Genomic DNA, 17,978 nt, shown 5'->3' with positions numbered 1-17,978 from the left:
CTACCCTCAGGTGCCTTGGATAATAGCTTGACTCCCTCTTCTTTGTGGCAACCCCTGAGATATTGGAAGACTGCTATCATGTCTCCCCTAGTCCTTCTTTTCATTAAATTACACATACCCAGTTTCTGAAACCGTTCTTCATATGTTTTAGTCTCCAGTCCCCTAATCATCTTTGTTGCTCTTCTCTGCACTCTTTCTAGAGTCTCCCTTTTTTTTTACATCGTGGCGACCAAAACTGAATGCAGTATTCCAAGTGTGGCCTTACCAAGGCATTATAAAGTGGTATTAACACTTCACGTGATCTTAATTCTATCCCTCTGTATATGTAGCCTAGAACTGTGCTGGCTTTTTTGGCAGCTGCTGCTCACTGCTGGCTCATATTTAAATGGTTGTCCACTAGGACTCAAAGATCCCTCTCACAGTTACTACTATTGAGCAAGGTACCACCTATACTGTACCTGTGCATTTCGTTTTTCTTGCCTAAATGTAGAACCTTACTCTTTTCACCACTGAATTTCATTTTATTAGATAGTGCACAATGTTCAAGTTTGTCAAGATCCTTTTGTATCTTAAGCCTGTCTTCTGGAGTGTTGGCTATTCCTGCCAGCTTGGTGTCATCTGCAAATTTGATGAGTTCCCCATTTATTCCCTCATCCAAATCATTGATGAAGATATTGAAGAGTATTGGGCCTAACTCCACTGCATACTTCCCTCCATAACTGTTGGAATCCATCACCGGGTGTGCGTGCAGGGCGGCTTCGGCTGCCTGGACCACGTACACAGGGCTGGAGAGACATCGTTGCCATGGAACGCATCAGGCATTTTGCAGCCAGCGTTGGGACTTACTACGCAAGCCACATGTAACGTGAGCTATGTGAGCAAGCTATGCCCATACCTGCCCTTTCTCATCTCTCCCCCACCTTATGCCATGCTGTAATTTTTTATTTGTTTATTTGTAACATGTGACTTGATACGCCTTTTTGATGACGCTGTGTAACTAACTTCTTAATAAAGAGGTCCCCGAAGTACATTCGAGGAAACCGCGTCCGGCGTGTTCTTATCCATTTGGTCCAAGAGTTATGAGCGGCCTGCCAGAAGCGGAGCGCCAAACTGGTGACCCCGACGTGATTTGGTTGAAACCGAAATACGTCTCTTGGAACCCCCAGACTCATTCGGCCCGGACGTGCCTACTGCAATTCAGGGGACCGTCGGAGTTAGACGAAGCGCCCTCCCTTGAATCGTGAGTATGGGGGGAGAATTCTCTAAGGCTCAGGTCGCGCACCTCCACGAACTTAGAGAGTTAACCAAAGTCCTCAATTATTATCTTGAAGAACAACGGCAAGAATCTTTCTATCCCCTCTAAATCTGACCTGACCTCCCTTCTCAATATGTTAATCAAACTTGCCCGACTTATCCAGAGAAGGGGTCGATTTGAACATCCACATGGATAAAATGGGAAAGTACTTTCATGAGACACCCAGGGCGCCACCGAAAGTCCTCTCCACATGGCGGATAGTTATGGAGTGTCTCCAAGTCCAGGAAAATGGGATGGCTGGGGAGCTGGACCCTCCACTGCCATATTGATCCGGTGATAAATTGTCCCCCTTAAAGGAAAAAAAGATGATGCCTCCAGAGTGTCAGCACTCCTTCATTCGATAATCAGGAAAGAAGACCACTGGACTCCATTGATAGAAATCAAGTGTACTTTTACTAATTTATAAATGAACAGAAGCGAAGCAAAGCGAAGTCTAATTATTTAGGTGCGAAAGCAAATAATATATTGTATAATTCATTCCCCTCCCCTTGGCATCCCATGTACAGTCCCAATCATAATTCTCCCAAGTGTCAGGTGTGAGATAACTTCAAAAGGCATCACTAGGATGGAATGTTGGTGCCGTTGGCCTTGGCGGGAAACACTCCTCCTCCACATGCCCAGTAAGGTGGACAGTTCAAACTCCAGAATCTTCCTCCAGCACAACAATCAGTCCCCTCCCCAATACCATGCCCCCCCTCCCGTTTCAATGGCAGCCGAAGCAGCAGCAAAGCGGAGGCTGACACAGAGACATTAACAGCAGCGTCTCTGGAAGCTACGGCCCCAGCCGAGGAAAAGTCGGCATCGCCCGATACGCCCACAGGGGCCATAGCGCAAGCTCTAGCGCAGGCAAAGGCTAAAGGAGAGCTGGAACCGGAGGAATATGAATTTTGTTATCCGGTAGAATATGATATGAATGGAGTCCCACATTTGGAAGCGCTCCCCATGAAATTGATCAGGGATCTAAAAACATCGGTCTCTACATATGGGTTGCAAAACCCCTATGTCCTTGGATTAATTAGAAACACTGCTTCCTCCTTCTTTATGCTACCTAATGATTGGAAGAATTGTGTCGCATGATACTAACAAGCTCTCAGTATGTGATGTGGGAATCGGAATTCAAAGGGGTCGCAGGTCGGTGTTAGTCGGAGGGCAGAGATCGACCCCTAGGCCCCTAACGTATGGGGTGCTGCAGGGTTCGGTCCTGTCCCCCCTTCTTTTCAATATCTACATGAAACTGCTGGGCAAGATCATTCGACGGCACGGGATAAAATACCACCAGTATGCGGACGATACACAGCTGTATCTGTCCGCCCCGTGCCAACTCAATGAAGTGATGGATGTGATGAGCCAGGGCCTTGAGGCTGTCAGAGACTGGATGGGGGTTAACAAGCTTGTACTCAATCCAGATAAGACTGAGTGGCTGGTGTGCTTCCCTCCCACTAATGGCCAAGTGTTCCATCTCTCAGGCTGGGGGGTCAAATGGTACGCCCCTCAGACAGGGTCCGCAACTTGGGAGTCCTCCTGGACCCACAGCTGACTTTTGAACATCATTTGTCAACTGTGACCAGGGGGGCATTTGCCCAGGTTCGCCTGGTACGCCAGTTGCGTCCCTACCTGAACAGGGAGGCTCTCACAACAGTCACTCGTGCCCTTGTGACCTCTAGGCTGAGTACTGCAACGTGCTCTACATGGGGCTGCCCTGGAAGAGTATTCGGCGACTTCAGCTTGTCCAGAATGCAGCTGCTGCGAGCGATCGTGGGTGCACCTCGTTTCACCCATGTAACACCTATCCTCCGCGAGCTGCACTGGCTGCCTGTTGATCTCCGGGTGCGCTTCAAGGTGCTAGTTGTCACCTACAAAGCCCTTCATGGTATTGGATCTGGGTACTGAGAGACCGCCTACTGCCAATTACCTCCACTAGACCAATAAGATCCCATAGATTAGGCCTCCTCCGAATTCCATCAGCTGGCCAATGTCGACTGGCAACTACCCGGAGGAAAGCCTTCTCGGTGGCTGCTCCGACCCTCTGGAACGAACTCCCCGTGGAGATTCGTACCCTCACCACCCTCCAGACCTTCCGCATAGCCCTTAAAACCTGGCTGTTCCGACAGGCCTGGGGCTAAAGACTTCAACCCCACTCGAATGGTATGACTGTTGTGCTTTTTTAACGATGTATTGTCTTCTGTTTGTAACTTGTCTGTTCTTCCCCTTCCCTTACATTGTGAGCCGCCCTGAGTCCCCCCAGGAAAAGGGCGGCATACAAATAAAGTAAAATCTAAATCTAAATCTATTGACTAACCAGCTCGCCTTTTGTTGATGGAGATACCTGTAGCTCCCTTTTGTATTCGTAGAGATGCTTCTAGTTCTCGAATCCCCCTGGGAACATATCCCTGCGTGATTATTGCTGATTTGCCCGTTCATTGCTTAGAAGATGTGAAAACCAATATTTATCAGGGAGCCGGCTCGGGCGCACGCCAACTTTGTGACAATTTTGAAGCTATGACCAACTGGACCAGCGATAACTATAACCGGTCCTATGCCTTGCCTGATCAATGGTGGCTATTATGTGGCTGCTATGCGTACACGAAGTGCCTTATAACTGGAGCGGTACATGCACCCTGGGCAAAGTTCTTCCCATCGCCTTCACTTTGCCCTCACTCCCCGCACACATCTCAAACCCACATAGTCAGTACCGGCGTAGCGCCATTCATACCAGTAGCAATAAATATGATATGCCTTGGTACATGATTGCTATATGGGCAACAATTCGGGTTTAGGTGCATGGTGGAACGCTTATGATATTGGACGACCTAAACAATTGGACTGTTGCTATGTTTAATGAAACTAGGAAGACCCTGGAAACTGATCAACAAGAACTTAGCGAGTTATGCACTTTTGCCCTTCACACATGCTTTGCTATTGATATAATGCTGGCACAAAAGGGGGGAGTATGTGCTCTTGTGGGGCCTACCTGTTGTGTTTATGTATCCGACTACGAAGCCAACATCACTGCAAGTATTCAAAAAAACGAGGCAAATGGTATCAGATACCCTCTTCATCAGTATCCAGAACATATTAACTTCCAGGATATATGGAACGCTCTTTGGTCATGGTTGCCGGGGTGGGGATGGTTGAGAATTTATTAGGAGGAGAAGTTGTTATAGTTGTGTTACTTACTTGCTTATGTTGTTGTATACAATGCATCCCCTCCCTCCTTGTCATGATAAAAGAATTTGCTCCGAAGTTTAGAGCTCACCAACAGGTCAATGTAGTGAACCGTATGGGTCCTGACTTGGCGGAACGAGTCCCACTGAGAAAAAATGTCCTTTCACGCTTACTAGTGATGAGGAAGACGATGCCTTTTAAAAAACAAAAACAGAGGAGATGATGTAATCCCTCACCGGGTGTGCGTGCAGGACGGCTTTGCTGCCTGGAACACGTACACAGGGATGGAGAGACATCACGCCATGGAAAGCATCAGGAATTTGCAGCCCAGCAGTCGGGACTTAACTACGCAAGCGCATGTAACGTGAGCTATGTGAGCAAGCTATGCCCATACCTGCCCTTTCTCCTCCCTCCCCCCACCTTATGCCATGCTGTAATTTGTTATTTGTTATTTGTAACATGACTATATACGCCTTTTGATACACCTTTTTGATGACGCTGTAACTAACTTTCTTAATAAAAGAGGTCCCCGAAGTACATTCAAGGCCCTCATCCCGAGGAAAACCGCATCCGGCGTGTTCCTTATCCATTCGGTCCAAGAGTCATGAGCGGCCCGCCAGAAGCGGAGCGCCGCACATAACATGTGGTTATTTGTTATGAAAATGAAAAAAATAAAAAACTTTATATAATAAAAATAAAAATACCATAATTTAGAAGGCAGGGAGTGGTAGTAGTTTAGCATTGTACCCCTGGACTCTCCGTCCCTAGAGGAATAATGAACTTTCTCATGCAGTTTATGGTTTGTGCAGTACCTGCTGTTGGAAGCTTTTTAGTTGTGAGAAGTGAAATAGCTTCATCCTCAAAAACATGATATTTGAAGTAATGTAAACCAAAGCTTTTATGACTAGTAGCTCTGCTATTAAAATGGCATGGAAAATAGACAATGATAATAAAAGAAAATTTATCAGAATCCTATTCAGTGAAAAGCAGCATAAAAATGTTCTGAAGAGGATTCATTTTGTGATTGTACTGTGCTTTGTGCTATTACAGCAAAAGTTCTCAATGTTTGTATAAATGTAGCACTGCATATACTATGCCTACATGGAGACTTGGAGTAGGCATTATGATATGTAAATTGTGTAACCACATTTTCAAGATGATCACATAGTCTTATCCCATCCAGCTAAAAGGAAAATGGCTAACTTTTCTACTGTGTGGTGTGTGTGTGTGTGTGTGTGTGTGTGTGTGTGTGTGTGTGTATTCATCATCTCAACGTCATGACTCTGGGGTAGCTACCAGGAATTAACATCACAATGTTACAACAATATCTCAGTATCACAATAAGTTATATAATCCATTTGAACAGATACTAAACATTCCACATAATTCAGGATGCATAAAAATGGGAGGAAATGGAAACTTTGGTTGATGTGGTACATACCAGTGGGGCAAAAAAGTGTTTAGTCAGCCACCAATTGTGCATGTTCTCCACTTTAAAAGATGAGAGAGGCCTGTAATTGACATCATAGGTAGACCTCAACTATGAGAGACAAAATGAAAAAACAAAATCCAGACAATCACATTGTCTGATTTGGAAAGATTTTTTTTGCAAATTATGGTGGAAAATAAGTATTTGGTCACCTACGAACAAGCAAGATTTCTGGCTCTCACAGACCTGTAACCTCTTCTTTAAGAGGCTCCCCTGTCCTCCATTCATTACCTGTATTAATGACACCTGTTTGAACTTGTTAGCAGTATAAAAGACACCTGTCCACAACCTCAAACAGTCACACTCCAAACTCCAGTATGGTGAACACCAAAGACCTGTCGAAGGACACCAGAAACAAATTATAGACCTGCACCAGGCTGGGAAGACTGAATCTGCAATAGGCAAGCGCTTGGTGTGAAGAAATCAACTGTGGGAGCAATAATTAGAAAATGGACGACATACAAGACCACTGATAATCTCCCTCAATCTGGGGCTCCACGCAAGATCTGGGGTCAAAATGATCACAAGAATGGTGAGCAAAAATCCCAGAACCACACGGGGGGACCTAGTGAATGACCTGCAGAGAGCTGGAACCAACGTAACAAAGGCTACCATTAGTAACACACTACGCCGCCAGGGACTCAGATCCTGCAGTTCCAGAGGTGTCCCCCTGCTTAAGCCAGTACATGTCCGGGCCCGTCTGAAGTTTGCTAGAGAGCATTTGGATGATCCAGAAGAGGATTGGGAGAATGTCATATGGTCAAATGAAACCAAACTAGAACTGTTTGGTAGAAATACAACTCATCGTGTTTGGGGGAGAAAGAATGCTGAGTTGCATCCAAAGAACACCATACCTACTGTGAAGCACGAGGGTGGCAACATCATGCTTTGGGGGCTGTTTCTCTGCAAAGGGACCAGGACGACTGTCCGTGTACAGGAAAGAATGAATGGAGCCATGTATCGTGAGATTTTGAGTGCAAACCTCCTTCCATCAGCAAGGGCATTGAAGATGAAACGTTGCTCGGGCAACGAAGGAGTGGCTTCGTAAGAAGTATTTCAAGGTCCTGGAGTGGCTTAGCCAGTCTCCAGATCTCAACCCCATAGAAATCTTTGGAGGGAGTGAAAGTCCGTGTTGCCCAACGACAGCCCAAAACATCACTGCTCTAGAGGAGATCTGCATGGAGGAATGGGCCAACATACCAGCAACAGTGTGTGCCAACCTTGTGAAGACTTATAGACAAAGTTTGACCTCTGACATTGCCAACAAAGGATATATAACAAAGTATTAAGATGAACTTTTGATACTGACCAATACTTATTTCCACCATAATTTGCAAATAAATTCTTTCCAAATCAGACAATGTGATTGTCTGGATTGGTTTTCTCATTTTGTCTCTCATAGTTGAGGTCTACCTATGATGTCAATTACAGGCCCCTCTCATCTTTTTAAGTGGGAGAACTTGCGCAATTGTGGCTGACGAAATACTTTTTTCCTAGTCTACATGCAAACCAGACTTCAGCATTTTGCCAAGTGAACAAACCTTTGAAATAGACTGAATTGGGACAAAAAACAATTACACCAGAAAAAAGATGTTTTTTAAAAACAGTATTTTACAGTTCTATATATGGCTTTCAGAACTGCTAATCTTCATCATCTATGTAATAAAAGATTCTGCCAATGTATTCTTTGCTGCTTGCAATATGCTCTTTGGTAACAAAGCCAGGCTCTATTTGCTAGAAGTTTTGAGGTTTCCTGCATTATTTAAGTGAGATAAGTAACTATGTAACATGATGAATTCAGGAGATGATGAGAAAACAATCAAGCTTGGTTATCTGGCATAATCCTGCACCTTTAATTTAATTGCAAAGCTTGCCATTCTCCTCTGTTCAGAAGATTGCCATTAACATCTTTCTCGGATAGAATTCAGTTGCTGGTCTCTGTAAAAACAGTTTTATGTTTCAAGTAATTGACTTATAGCATATTTGAATTTGCTTTTCTTTAAATCGTGCTTGCTTGGCTGCTTTGAGAAAGAATAGAGAAACCAGATAATGAGTTCATGAATAAACTGAGATTAGAAAAATCCCAAACTTGATTGGCGTGTGTGTCTGTGTGTCTGTTTCTGTGCTGCGCGTAGGTGTAGAGAGAGATAGGAAGAGGGAGAGATAAATTATTTTCTTATTTTTAATCATCATTGATAAATATTATGTGGGAACTAGGAGGTTTTTTGTACCATACGTTTTTCCCCTGTAAGATTTTAATAAGATGTTGCAATACATGTACAAAAAGTGCAAACCTGTATTGTGACAAACTTTGCAGATACCTTTGTATTTTACTTCTGTATCAACAATGTGACTCTGATAACAAATGCAATAGGAGAAATTTCTACTTCATTTGAATGATTCCCTATATCTTTAAAGAGCTAAGTAATTTCATGTCCATAGGCATCTTAAATTTCATCTAAAGTCAGTCATTGTGTGTTTTGTAACTTTTGTAAATTTGAACTATAATGTATTAGCATAATATGTGCGAATCCAAGCAGTGTGGCCTATTGCAAGTGACAGATGGAACTATTATCAATGAGTAGATTTTCTTGGGTTTTTTTGTGTATGGTACCATTATAGTCAGTTTATAGCCTGGGACAACCACAGTCAGTTTATGCCACAAACTTCAACTTCGGTTTTCAGATTTTGATACTTTGTGATCATCTTCAATTGTTCTTCTATCTCTTGACATTGCCACATAAATTAGCCACATTTTCTTCTTTTCACTATTAAAGAGGATAAAACTAGTTACAGATGAGTAAATTCTCCTTGGAACTATTTGCCCTTCTTATTTGGAATGTATGTGTAAATCAACAACAGTTAATGGTATATTTTTCTTATATTTCCCCCGCCACTTACAGAATGTGACAAACTTCGGAGAGATGGCTATAGAAGTTCTCAATACTATTCTCAGGATCCAACATTTTCATCTTCATCCAACACACTCTATGAAGTTACCAAGATGATTATGAAGAAATTGAACAGAAGGTGAGATAGCAGAGTCTTAAAAAAAACAAATTAAAATATTGCAGAAAAGTTAAATAAATGCACAACATATATATTATGTTCCATATTTGAAAATGATAAACTTTTAAAATGTTCTGTTCCAAAAGAATCTTGTTTGAGTTCTTTAGAATAGTTTAATTGCAGGAAGAAAAATTACTGTGCAGAAACTCAGGTACTATTTCAAACAAGGCTCTGATTTAAAAACTGGCTAGGCTAGGTTTTGCTTCTTTTATGAACAAATAGAAAGAACTATGTTCCCTTGTAAATACCCCGCCTTTGTAGTGATCACATTGACCCATAGAACATACCATAAATGACAGGATAACTCCTTTATTAGCTTTCCCTTGTTGTACTTTGATATGTACGGTGTGAACCAGTGTGATTGTCTTCTTTATTCTATTACTTGTTGGAATTATTTGTGCCACAATGAATTGATAACATCATATCTTTGTAACATCTGTCCCTTATGCAGCATTTAATTAGTTAGTTCATTTATATGTCATGTACTCCGAAATAGGCATGGCTGCCCATCTTATCACAGGGTAACTGAGTTTATCTTTCACATACTAAATAGGCTCATGTATTAATACCAACTTGAAAGGTAACATCAACACTTGGGATTGACCTTGTTGAACAGTGATCAGTGTAGACCATTCACTATCAAAACAATATAGTCCAATAGGATGCATCAGTCAGCAATATGGCTGCTACATGGTGCAAGTGAGGCGTTTACAGCTGTTCCCAAATCAGTAGGTTTTGAAAAGCCTACAGTTTATGCAGTAAATATAATTATGCAAATCCTGCAGTTAAAACTACTACCAGCTGAAGTTCTGAAGATTTCAGTGGGCCATGAAGAAGTCAGTAGCTACAGACAGCTTTTTCAGGCAGAATGTATTATTTTCCAGAAACATGCTAAATCTCAATCTAGTCTTTATCTTGATGGATACTACAGATAATCCTTGTTTAGCAACTACAATTAGGACTGGAAGCTTGCAAACTATCATTGTGCTTATATAAACTTACTTCAGTTCCTTTGCTTAAAGACCTATGAAGGTTGTAAATGCAAGGAAGGATTGGCTAGAAAGTTTAGATTTTCATCACCATCATAACTGAGGATGGTCACTATACGAAGTGGTTGTTAAACATGGACTACATCCATCTTAATTTATTCTCATCTTGATTACCCTCAGTCATTTCAATTAACAAAAGAGATGCTTTGCCGTTTCCTAAATGCTGGGAGAAGGGGAATTGAGGGGAGTGCTACCAGGCCTGAAAGACACATAGGAGAAATCTTTCTTCTGCATACCAGATTGATAAGGTTGTGACAATGAATCTTCAAAGGGGCCTATCCTTCTTATTGAAGTATCCAGTCAGGTTCATAATAGGAAAGTTAGTCCCTTAGATCAGAGGTCACCAACCAGTGGTCTGTGAAAAATTATTTGAATTTTTTTTATATTGCACTAAATACTATTTATCTTTTTGAAAATTCATATCTGCGGGATTTTAAAATTATGAACTTAGTGGTCCCTGAGTGGTCCAAAGATTGGTTACCCCTGCCTTAGATAATCAGACCTACCTTTGAAACTAACCTTAAACAGTGTCTGAGAGACAGTTGTTAGTCAGTGCAGCTTAGCAATCTAGCTACAGCATTTTGCACTAGCAGCAATTTCTGGTCCCTTTTCAAAGCTAGCCTCACCAGAAAACATTGCAGTAGTTATGTAGAATTGTAACCAAGTATACAAATCAGAGTTGCCAAGTACAGTATGCTCAAGAAGGACCAGAGGTGATGCATTAGCTAGAATTGTGCAAATATACATGTTCTCAACCACTGATAATTGTCAAGCATTATTGCATCACAGTTTGATCCTGAACAGATGTTACCTTTGGCTGAGATGTGTTGTCTTTGTGTTCATGTGATAAGCCGCTTGCTTCTAGAAGATAAGGTTGCTAGTTACCCATATGTAAGAAGCACTTAGAGACCTCAGTGAAGAAAAAGAGTTGATTAACTGTAACCATGGATCTTTAAGAGATCATCTGTGCATTCATGCAACCCACCCACCTTCCACTTTCTAGTGACTATTTTGGATAAATTCTGATGCTTCATGTACCTGCTGTATTGTCTCGGGGAAGTAGAAGAGAAACCTCAAGCATGAACAGTGAAGCTCCTTTCCTGCCAAAATATTTCTCACTTTTGGAAAATTCCCAAGAAAGACTGTGTGAATGCACATATGACCCTTCAAAGAGCCCATTACAGGTAAGCAACCTGTTCAACAGGGTAACATACAGGGTAGTGATTTGCTTGAAAGTTTCAGTAAGCAGAATGGGTATTTTTTCTAACAAAAACATTGCAAAGATTTTTGCTGTGAAAAATATTTTAGCTTTCTATTTGTAGGTAATTTTCATTAAAGGTATACCTGCACATTAGTACTTATAAATAACATTTTAAAATCTAATTAATATGTCTCATAGCATACTTGTTATGCTAGTTTATACATTATAAATCAGTACAGAAGGCTTTAGCACAAAACAGTAAGCTAAAATATCGAGTGGGTCATTTTACAGAAAAAACTGGATATATGCATCATTGACTCATCCCTCCTTCCCTCTTCTTTAGTCAACTTGCCCCATTCTAGCAGCTTTCTCTGTGTATCAGTTATTTCCTTTTCAAACATTAAGTGTGGCTCAGCTCCCATAGCTGCATGTTTTCCAACCTCTAAATGCTCGGCTTTGCATTTCTAAAGGAAATCTGTTCTAATCATGTTGTACCTCTACTTCTTCTCATTTGATTGACAAGATAAATGACCAGGTCATTGTCCAGAGTGGATGTAGGCAGCAAGAACAAGAAATAGGCCAAATTAAAGTCATTTTAATTTTGGTGAATATATGGGGAGGAAGTGTAAATCAAGAAATTTGGCATGGAGAGGACTAGAGAGCATTAATGTTCTGCAGAATCTTCCACCATGAAGTAAGCAACAACCTTTTAATGGCCAAAAGTCATAGTTTACATATGGGGTAGTTGAAGGCTAAGTAGATGGGGACTATATCACATGTGGATATGGATAATCTCATACATTTAGTAACCTTTCATTTTTAATCCTTGTATGCCAATTTTAGAGTTTAGACTACAATTTTCATGCATTTCCTCTTCAAAATAGATAGAAATCAGACCACTTATTTTAAACCACTGGATCCTAGGACCACCAAAAAAAAGAAGAAGAGTTAGGCTGCCTGTAGCTCTGATGCTGCAGATTATCTGCCCCTGACATAAATATTCAGCTTTTGTTCTCTACATCCTTTTAGTTTATATAGTGCTAATTAAAGGCTTGATAATCAAATACTGTACACTGAGGAGGTGGATAACAGCTGCCGATTGAAAAATGTATGATGTAACAATGGCAACCATTTTCATAGAAACTCAAATCTATACTGTAATTCTTATAACTGAGACATAATTTTAAAATAATAAATATTGTGCCTGGTTTCACCACATTTAAATAGAAATCTGTGAAATTACTTGACTGCTCTATTAATCCAATGTTTGAAAACAGAGGTATAGAGCCCCCCATAGTTCAGGAATGGGTGATTTGAAAGATGCACTATTCAGGATCCTTGTCTGGTTGTCAGAGAAGATAATATGGGTATATAGTTAATTTCTTTGACCTGATATAGACAGAGTTGTATATTATTTTGATTTAGTTCTGGATTATCGTTATATACAGACATGTAATCGCTGGCCCGGTTGAGGTGTTTGTCATGTTAAGACTTGATGATGCTAATTTAAGTACACTTCCCACTTGTAAACACACTGAATTGGTTGATCTAAGTAATATTCCTCTTTCTGTTCCTCTCTTGCATTCATTATATGTTATGTGGAAAAGGTGTGTTTGCATATAACAACTTCCTGTTTTTTTAAATTATTTGTACTGTGATGTGCATACTGTGTCTGTTGTATCTTTTTATGTCTGTGTGTTTTCATTATTTTCTCTTCGTCACTCATTTGTTTTCTTTTTCTCTCTCACCCAACAGTCTAGTCTGTTAGACTGCCTCTCTCAGTCTTGCTTAAGTGCCTGCTGTTATTTGATGTCATGGACGATCAAGGTATCAAGCCCACTCCAGAATCATCCAGCTGTAATATCCGCAGCCTGATGCTGTTGTCACATTAGAGTATACTCTTCTTAACAGTGCTCGTATTTTAAAAATTACTCCTGCTGCTTTATTTCATGTCACAGGGAAAAAACACTGTGCAGCAACACTAAATTCCCTATTCCTTTTTAAAATATCATTTCATTTTTGGAATATGTGAACCTTTTTTTTTGCTGTCTTGTTTTTTCTTTTTTTCTAATGGGCATTGTGGAAAGTTACTAACTTCAGAAAGCATTTGTACATTTTGTCATAACATTGAATTTCCAAACTAATTTAAGTTCAAAACTTTCTTAAAACCTTTCATGTAAGAATGAACAGTGACAAACCCTTAGGGTCTTGCTAATTCATACATCTTACAGAAGGACGCTATGCAACTTCCAAATCTCCTTTTTGGCAATCCCTGAATCCTCCTCTGAATGTGATTGCAAGAACTCAAATATTTGTATGTTGTTTTGAGACTTGAACGGCTCATTTTTTATAAATATAGGCGATATATAGACAGACAGACAAACAGACAGACACACACACATACACACACACACACACACACACACACACAACACACACACCACAGTCTGACATCCTTAGTCATACCAAGTTTCAGTCTGGCTTCTGACCATCAAAAGGATGTCTATCTATATCTAAGAATTCCAGCACAAATAGCTGTCTTCCTACAGTGTTAACCTTACACTGTCTACTGTCGACCACACTCCATTCCTAAGATCTGTAAGGGGGGTGCATAAGCACATCAACGTGCCTACCGTCCCTGTCCTAATGTTTCTTTTTATTCGTATCTATTTCATGTATCCAAATCATGCTTATACATATATATGTTGTCTAATACATGCTTGAAAAAATAAATAAATAATAAATAAATAAGGGTAAGGGTAACAGGAAAACAGGTTTTATTGTTGTTTTCTATAGTTCTTGTGATGTAATTGTAGATTTCAAAAAGGAAAAGGTAATCAGAAAGCTGTTGCTTGAATATTTTTTAATTGGTAATTTCTAAGAAAAATGTTGGTGATAGTGATAGGAACAATAGCCCTGCTAGATTAAATCAATGCTCATCCTAATCCATAATTGTGTTGCATATTGTCAACTATAAGACAGTCATTCCAGAAAATGGAGACTGTCTTCTATCATTGTTTCCCTGCAATTATTTAGAAGCATACTACCACCTTTCAATGGAAAACATACTGCCCTCATTAATCTTAAGATTAATAGTCTTTGATAGACACATCCTCCATTAATTTAATTCCCCTTTAAAGATAATCTTTCAATTCTGTGATAATGAATGAAGAAGCAGAAGAAGACCAACCAGCTAGATTCATGACTCATTAACATTTAGGTTCCTCCCAAATCTTTTAAAATAGTCAAACTTTTGGTGTTGCTTGGAATAGATTTTTGTTTAAATGAGTAGCTTTACATTCTGAAAAAGAACACAGTGCTGCTTAAAATTTTGTGAACTCTTTTGAATTTTTAATATTTCTAAATTGATATGACATCTCTTTATTTGCTGTTAGTTTTAGAACTTGTTTGGAGAGCATATCACATTTAGGTCATATTTATGCAGGATTATTGAAAATTCAAAAGAGTTCATAAACATTTAAGCACATTGTACAAGATTAAATAGGACTTTGGTATATGTGTTACATTTATTGATATGACTGCATTATGTAATGAACTTTGCATCAGAGAAATTTGATTTATATAGAACCCCAATTAAAATATAGTTCTATGTGCTGCAACATCATCTTTCTTTGATGACACTATGTAAGACAGATGCACTTGGAAATCTTTATCAAGGGAAAAAAAGCTATTAATATTAAGGATCCCAAAGACATCAGATTAGAGGTACAATTCTGCAAGGCATAGTTCCTAAATCTATTTTGACAGTCCCAAGTAGATTTGTTGAATATGGAATTGGTTTGTTATTCTCTTCTGGAAAAAGGTTCAGTTTCCCAGTCTGCATAAAGCCATGGAGGTTTCCTGGTTGTTTTCCATCCAAATATTAGCACACCTGATACTGTTTACCTAGTTTAGATTTCCCTACTTTAACTAGGTACTTTAGACAAAAATGGCATGTTGTTCAGTTGGATATGCTCCAACTAAATGTGCATAATAGCATAGCTGTCTAAAGGAACTAAATTATTAACCATAATGTGTGAAACTGAATAATAGAAAATATACAATTTTTTCAATATAAAGGTTCTACTTTTGCATTTTCTTTAGTTTCTGGAGTTTCTGGAGTTTTTCTACCCATTATGTGTAGAATTTTTATGTAATGGTTATGGGCACCTTCCTATTAAATTAGCTTAGTTGGAATCTTCCCTCCTTGAGTGAGTTCTGGCTTGTTTGTTTGTTTGTTGATTGATTGATTGATTGATTGATTGATGATTGATTGATTATATGTCCCTGGAGACAGAAGATAAATGTACAGTAGGCTTCTTCTTCTTTGCATTGATCCTACAGAAGAATTCCTAATATCAAAAAATTCTTTGTCTAGTATATTTGTTCCAATAATCTCATATTGGATTTAAATTTCACTCTCCCCAAATATTAAGAATCTAGAGTTGGAAATTTTAGGACATTTAGTAATAGATAACACTAGTGCATTACTTCAGCTGCTACAAGCCATCCATGTTTACATTTCTTTATCAGAGTTGCCATAACTCTGAAACGTTTTCTTCAGCAACATTCAGATTGGAATGACCTAGAAAAAATACCTTTCCATTAGGTAATGTTAGGACCCCAAGTGGGATTTGGAGCATTAAAATTAGTGGCTGAATCAAAATACTTTATTGTACTAAAATATTGAGAAAATTTGAAAACATTTAAATTTATTAGAAGAGATCAATTCCTGTTTTAAACTGTTCTATAACAATAACCATATGAGAAATTCATTTTTTTCCTGCTGGTAAAATACCTTGATATTTTGTTCTGTGGACCCATCATAGATTTCCCACTTTGTCAACATTCTTGTTATATTAAATATATAAATGCTCTTAAACAGTGTTTATTTATAGCTGTACAGTCTCCTTTCCAAACAAAGTTATAGTTTACTATTTAATATATGCCATTTATTCTTTCAAATTTGAAAAAAATTCAATTCAGGCTTGTCTTATGACAGTTACTAATTTTGGAATTGTTATCAGTAGTTTATGATTATGTTGAAATCTGTTGTGTTGCTTACCATACAGCACCACCATACTTAAGTATTATTATATTCTCAAGAGAGAAGAAACATCCCTTTTGGCTATTATTGCATAATAAATAAAAATCCACTCTGCTATTTCTATCTTGCACTCAAAAGGATAGGCTTCTTATTCTATGTATTCTTTCTGCGAGTTATATAATTTCAAACCAGCTCTGGCTTGGGTTTTTTTTTTAAAAAAAATAAGTTGATTATAAGGCTATCGTGAAAGTAAACATTTAATTCATGATTTATTGTTAAGTTGTTTGTATGACTAAGATTGCTTTGCTTTGGTGCAACTTCATATGTATATTCCCTCCCCCCCGGCAAGGTGTGTGTCATATTTTAGAAAAATATACACTTCTAAGAGATGAATGAAACAAATGGATATAGCATTTACTGTATAAGTGGTCTTGCTTAGTTAAAATAACTGGATCAGAATGTTCATAAAGCACAATATCATGTCACTGCATTGTTTGGGAGACTGCAGTCCCGGCAATGCCCAGTTGCCATCATTAAGAGAGGACCTCACGTGATCACAACTTTTGACTTACTACCGGCTTTCCGATTGACTTTGCCTGTGGGAAGTTGGCAGGAAGGTTGCAGATCATGTGATCGTGGGACAACATGATGGTCAGAATCTTAGTGGGAACATGGAAATTGCCATACATATATTAGTTTAATGTTCTGTTTGTGCATCACAGTTGTGATGATTGAAATGTTCATCAATAGGCAAGACTCTAAGAGGCTATTAAGTATTTATGTCACTGAAGTCATTTCAACTTTTGGCAGAGTTTTAACCCAAACTGACATTTTAACCTGCATTCCTTGATTTGTAGTTTGTCCATTTGCATTTATTATAAAAATTCCTATAAATATCCATGTTAACATAAGTTTGAGACAGATTTTGATCTATTCTCAGTTTTCTTATATACCAAATGCTATCATTTAGGTCAAATTAATGTTTCAATGGACATTTATCAATCTTAAGAATATATTAACTGTTGGGAGTATAAAGATTGCATAGTAGTTTAAATATTTTTTCCAATTCTCTCACAATGTCTTGTTCACAGGAGAAATAATTTATTTAAAATAAGGTAATGTGTAGCTGGAAAAATGCCTATTTGCTGCAATTTTCTAAAACAAATTTTATAAAATCCCTACAATTAATGATACTGTTGGTTTTTTTTTAGTGTCCACTCCTCCTGAGGAGGAGAAGCTTATTCCTGTCAAAAGACCCAAATCACCAACTCCATGATGAATTATCTGACATCAATACTCAGACAAATGGGACCAAATCACTTCCCTGCCAACTCCAGAGGAAAAGATGCGACAACAGCTCAGCAGTCCCGCTGATGTATCCCTATTAATGTAACAGGTAAGTGTTTAATTTTATGGATTTATGGCATCTCTTTATGATATTTAGACCAAATCATACCTTTATAGAAAGTATTGATTATGTTAAATAAAGATACACAGATGATAAGCATCAGGACCTTTAAATAGATAAGTATCACAACTCTCTCCCCTTCAAAACTCTGCTGAATGATTAAATATTCTGAAAAATGCTGAAATGTTTATACTTCTGAACTTTCTGTTCTGATAATCTTTGTTCTTTAATGACT

General features: G+C 38.9%; 1 protein-coding gene across 1 annotated transcript in view; it reads left to right on the top strand.

Annotated features, from left to right (window-relative positions):
• NHSL1 (NHS like 1) overlaps positions 1-17,978 on the top strand; it is a 236,544-nt gene that overhangs the window by 193,099 nt on the left and 25,467 nt on the right. Inside the window, 7 exon segments of the mRNA XM_032215355.1 lie at positions 8,873-8,959; positions 8,962-8,999; positions 13,044-13,145; positions 17,564-17,602; positions 17,604-17,658; positions 17,661-17,705; positions 17,708-17,731. Of these exon segments, the coding sequence (XP_032071246.1) occupies positions 8,873-8,959; positions 8,962-8,999; positions 13,044-13,145; positions 17,564-17,602; positions 17,604-17,658; positions 17,661-17,705; positions 17,708-17,731 (390 nt within the window).

The sequence above is a fragment of the Thamnophis elegans genome, chromosome 4 (genome assembly GCF_009769535.1).
Source record: "Thamnophis elegans isolate rThaEle1 chromosome 4, rThaEle1.pri, whole genome shotgun sequence".
Taxonomy (NCBI): Eukaryota; Metazoa; Chordata; class Lepidosauria; order Squamata; family Colubridae; genus Thamnophis; species Thamnophis elegans.
Note: the sequence above shows the minus strand (reverse complement) of the source record. Positions and strands in the feature narration are given on the sequence as shown.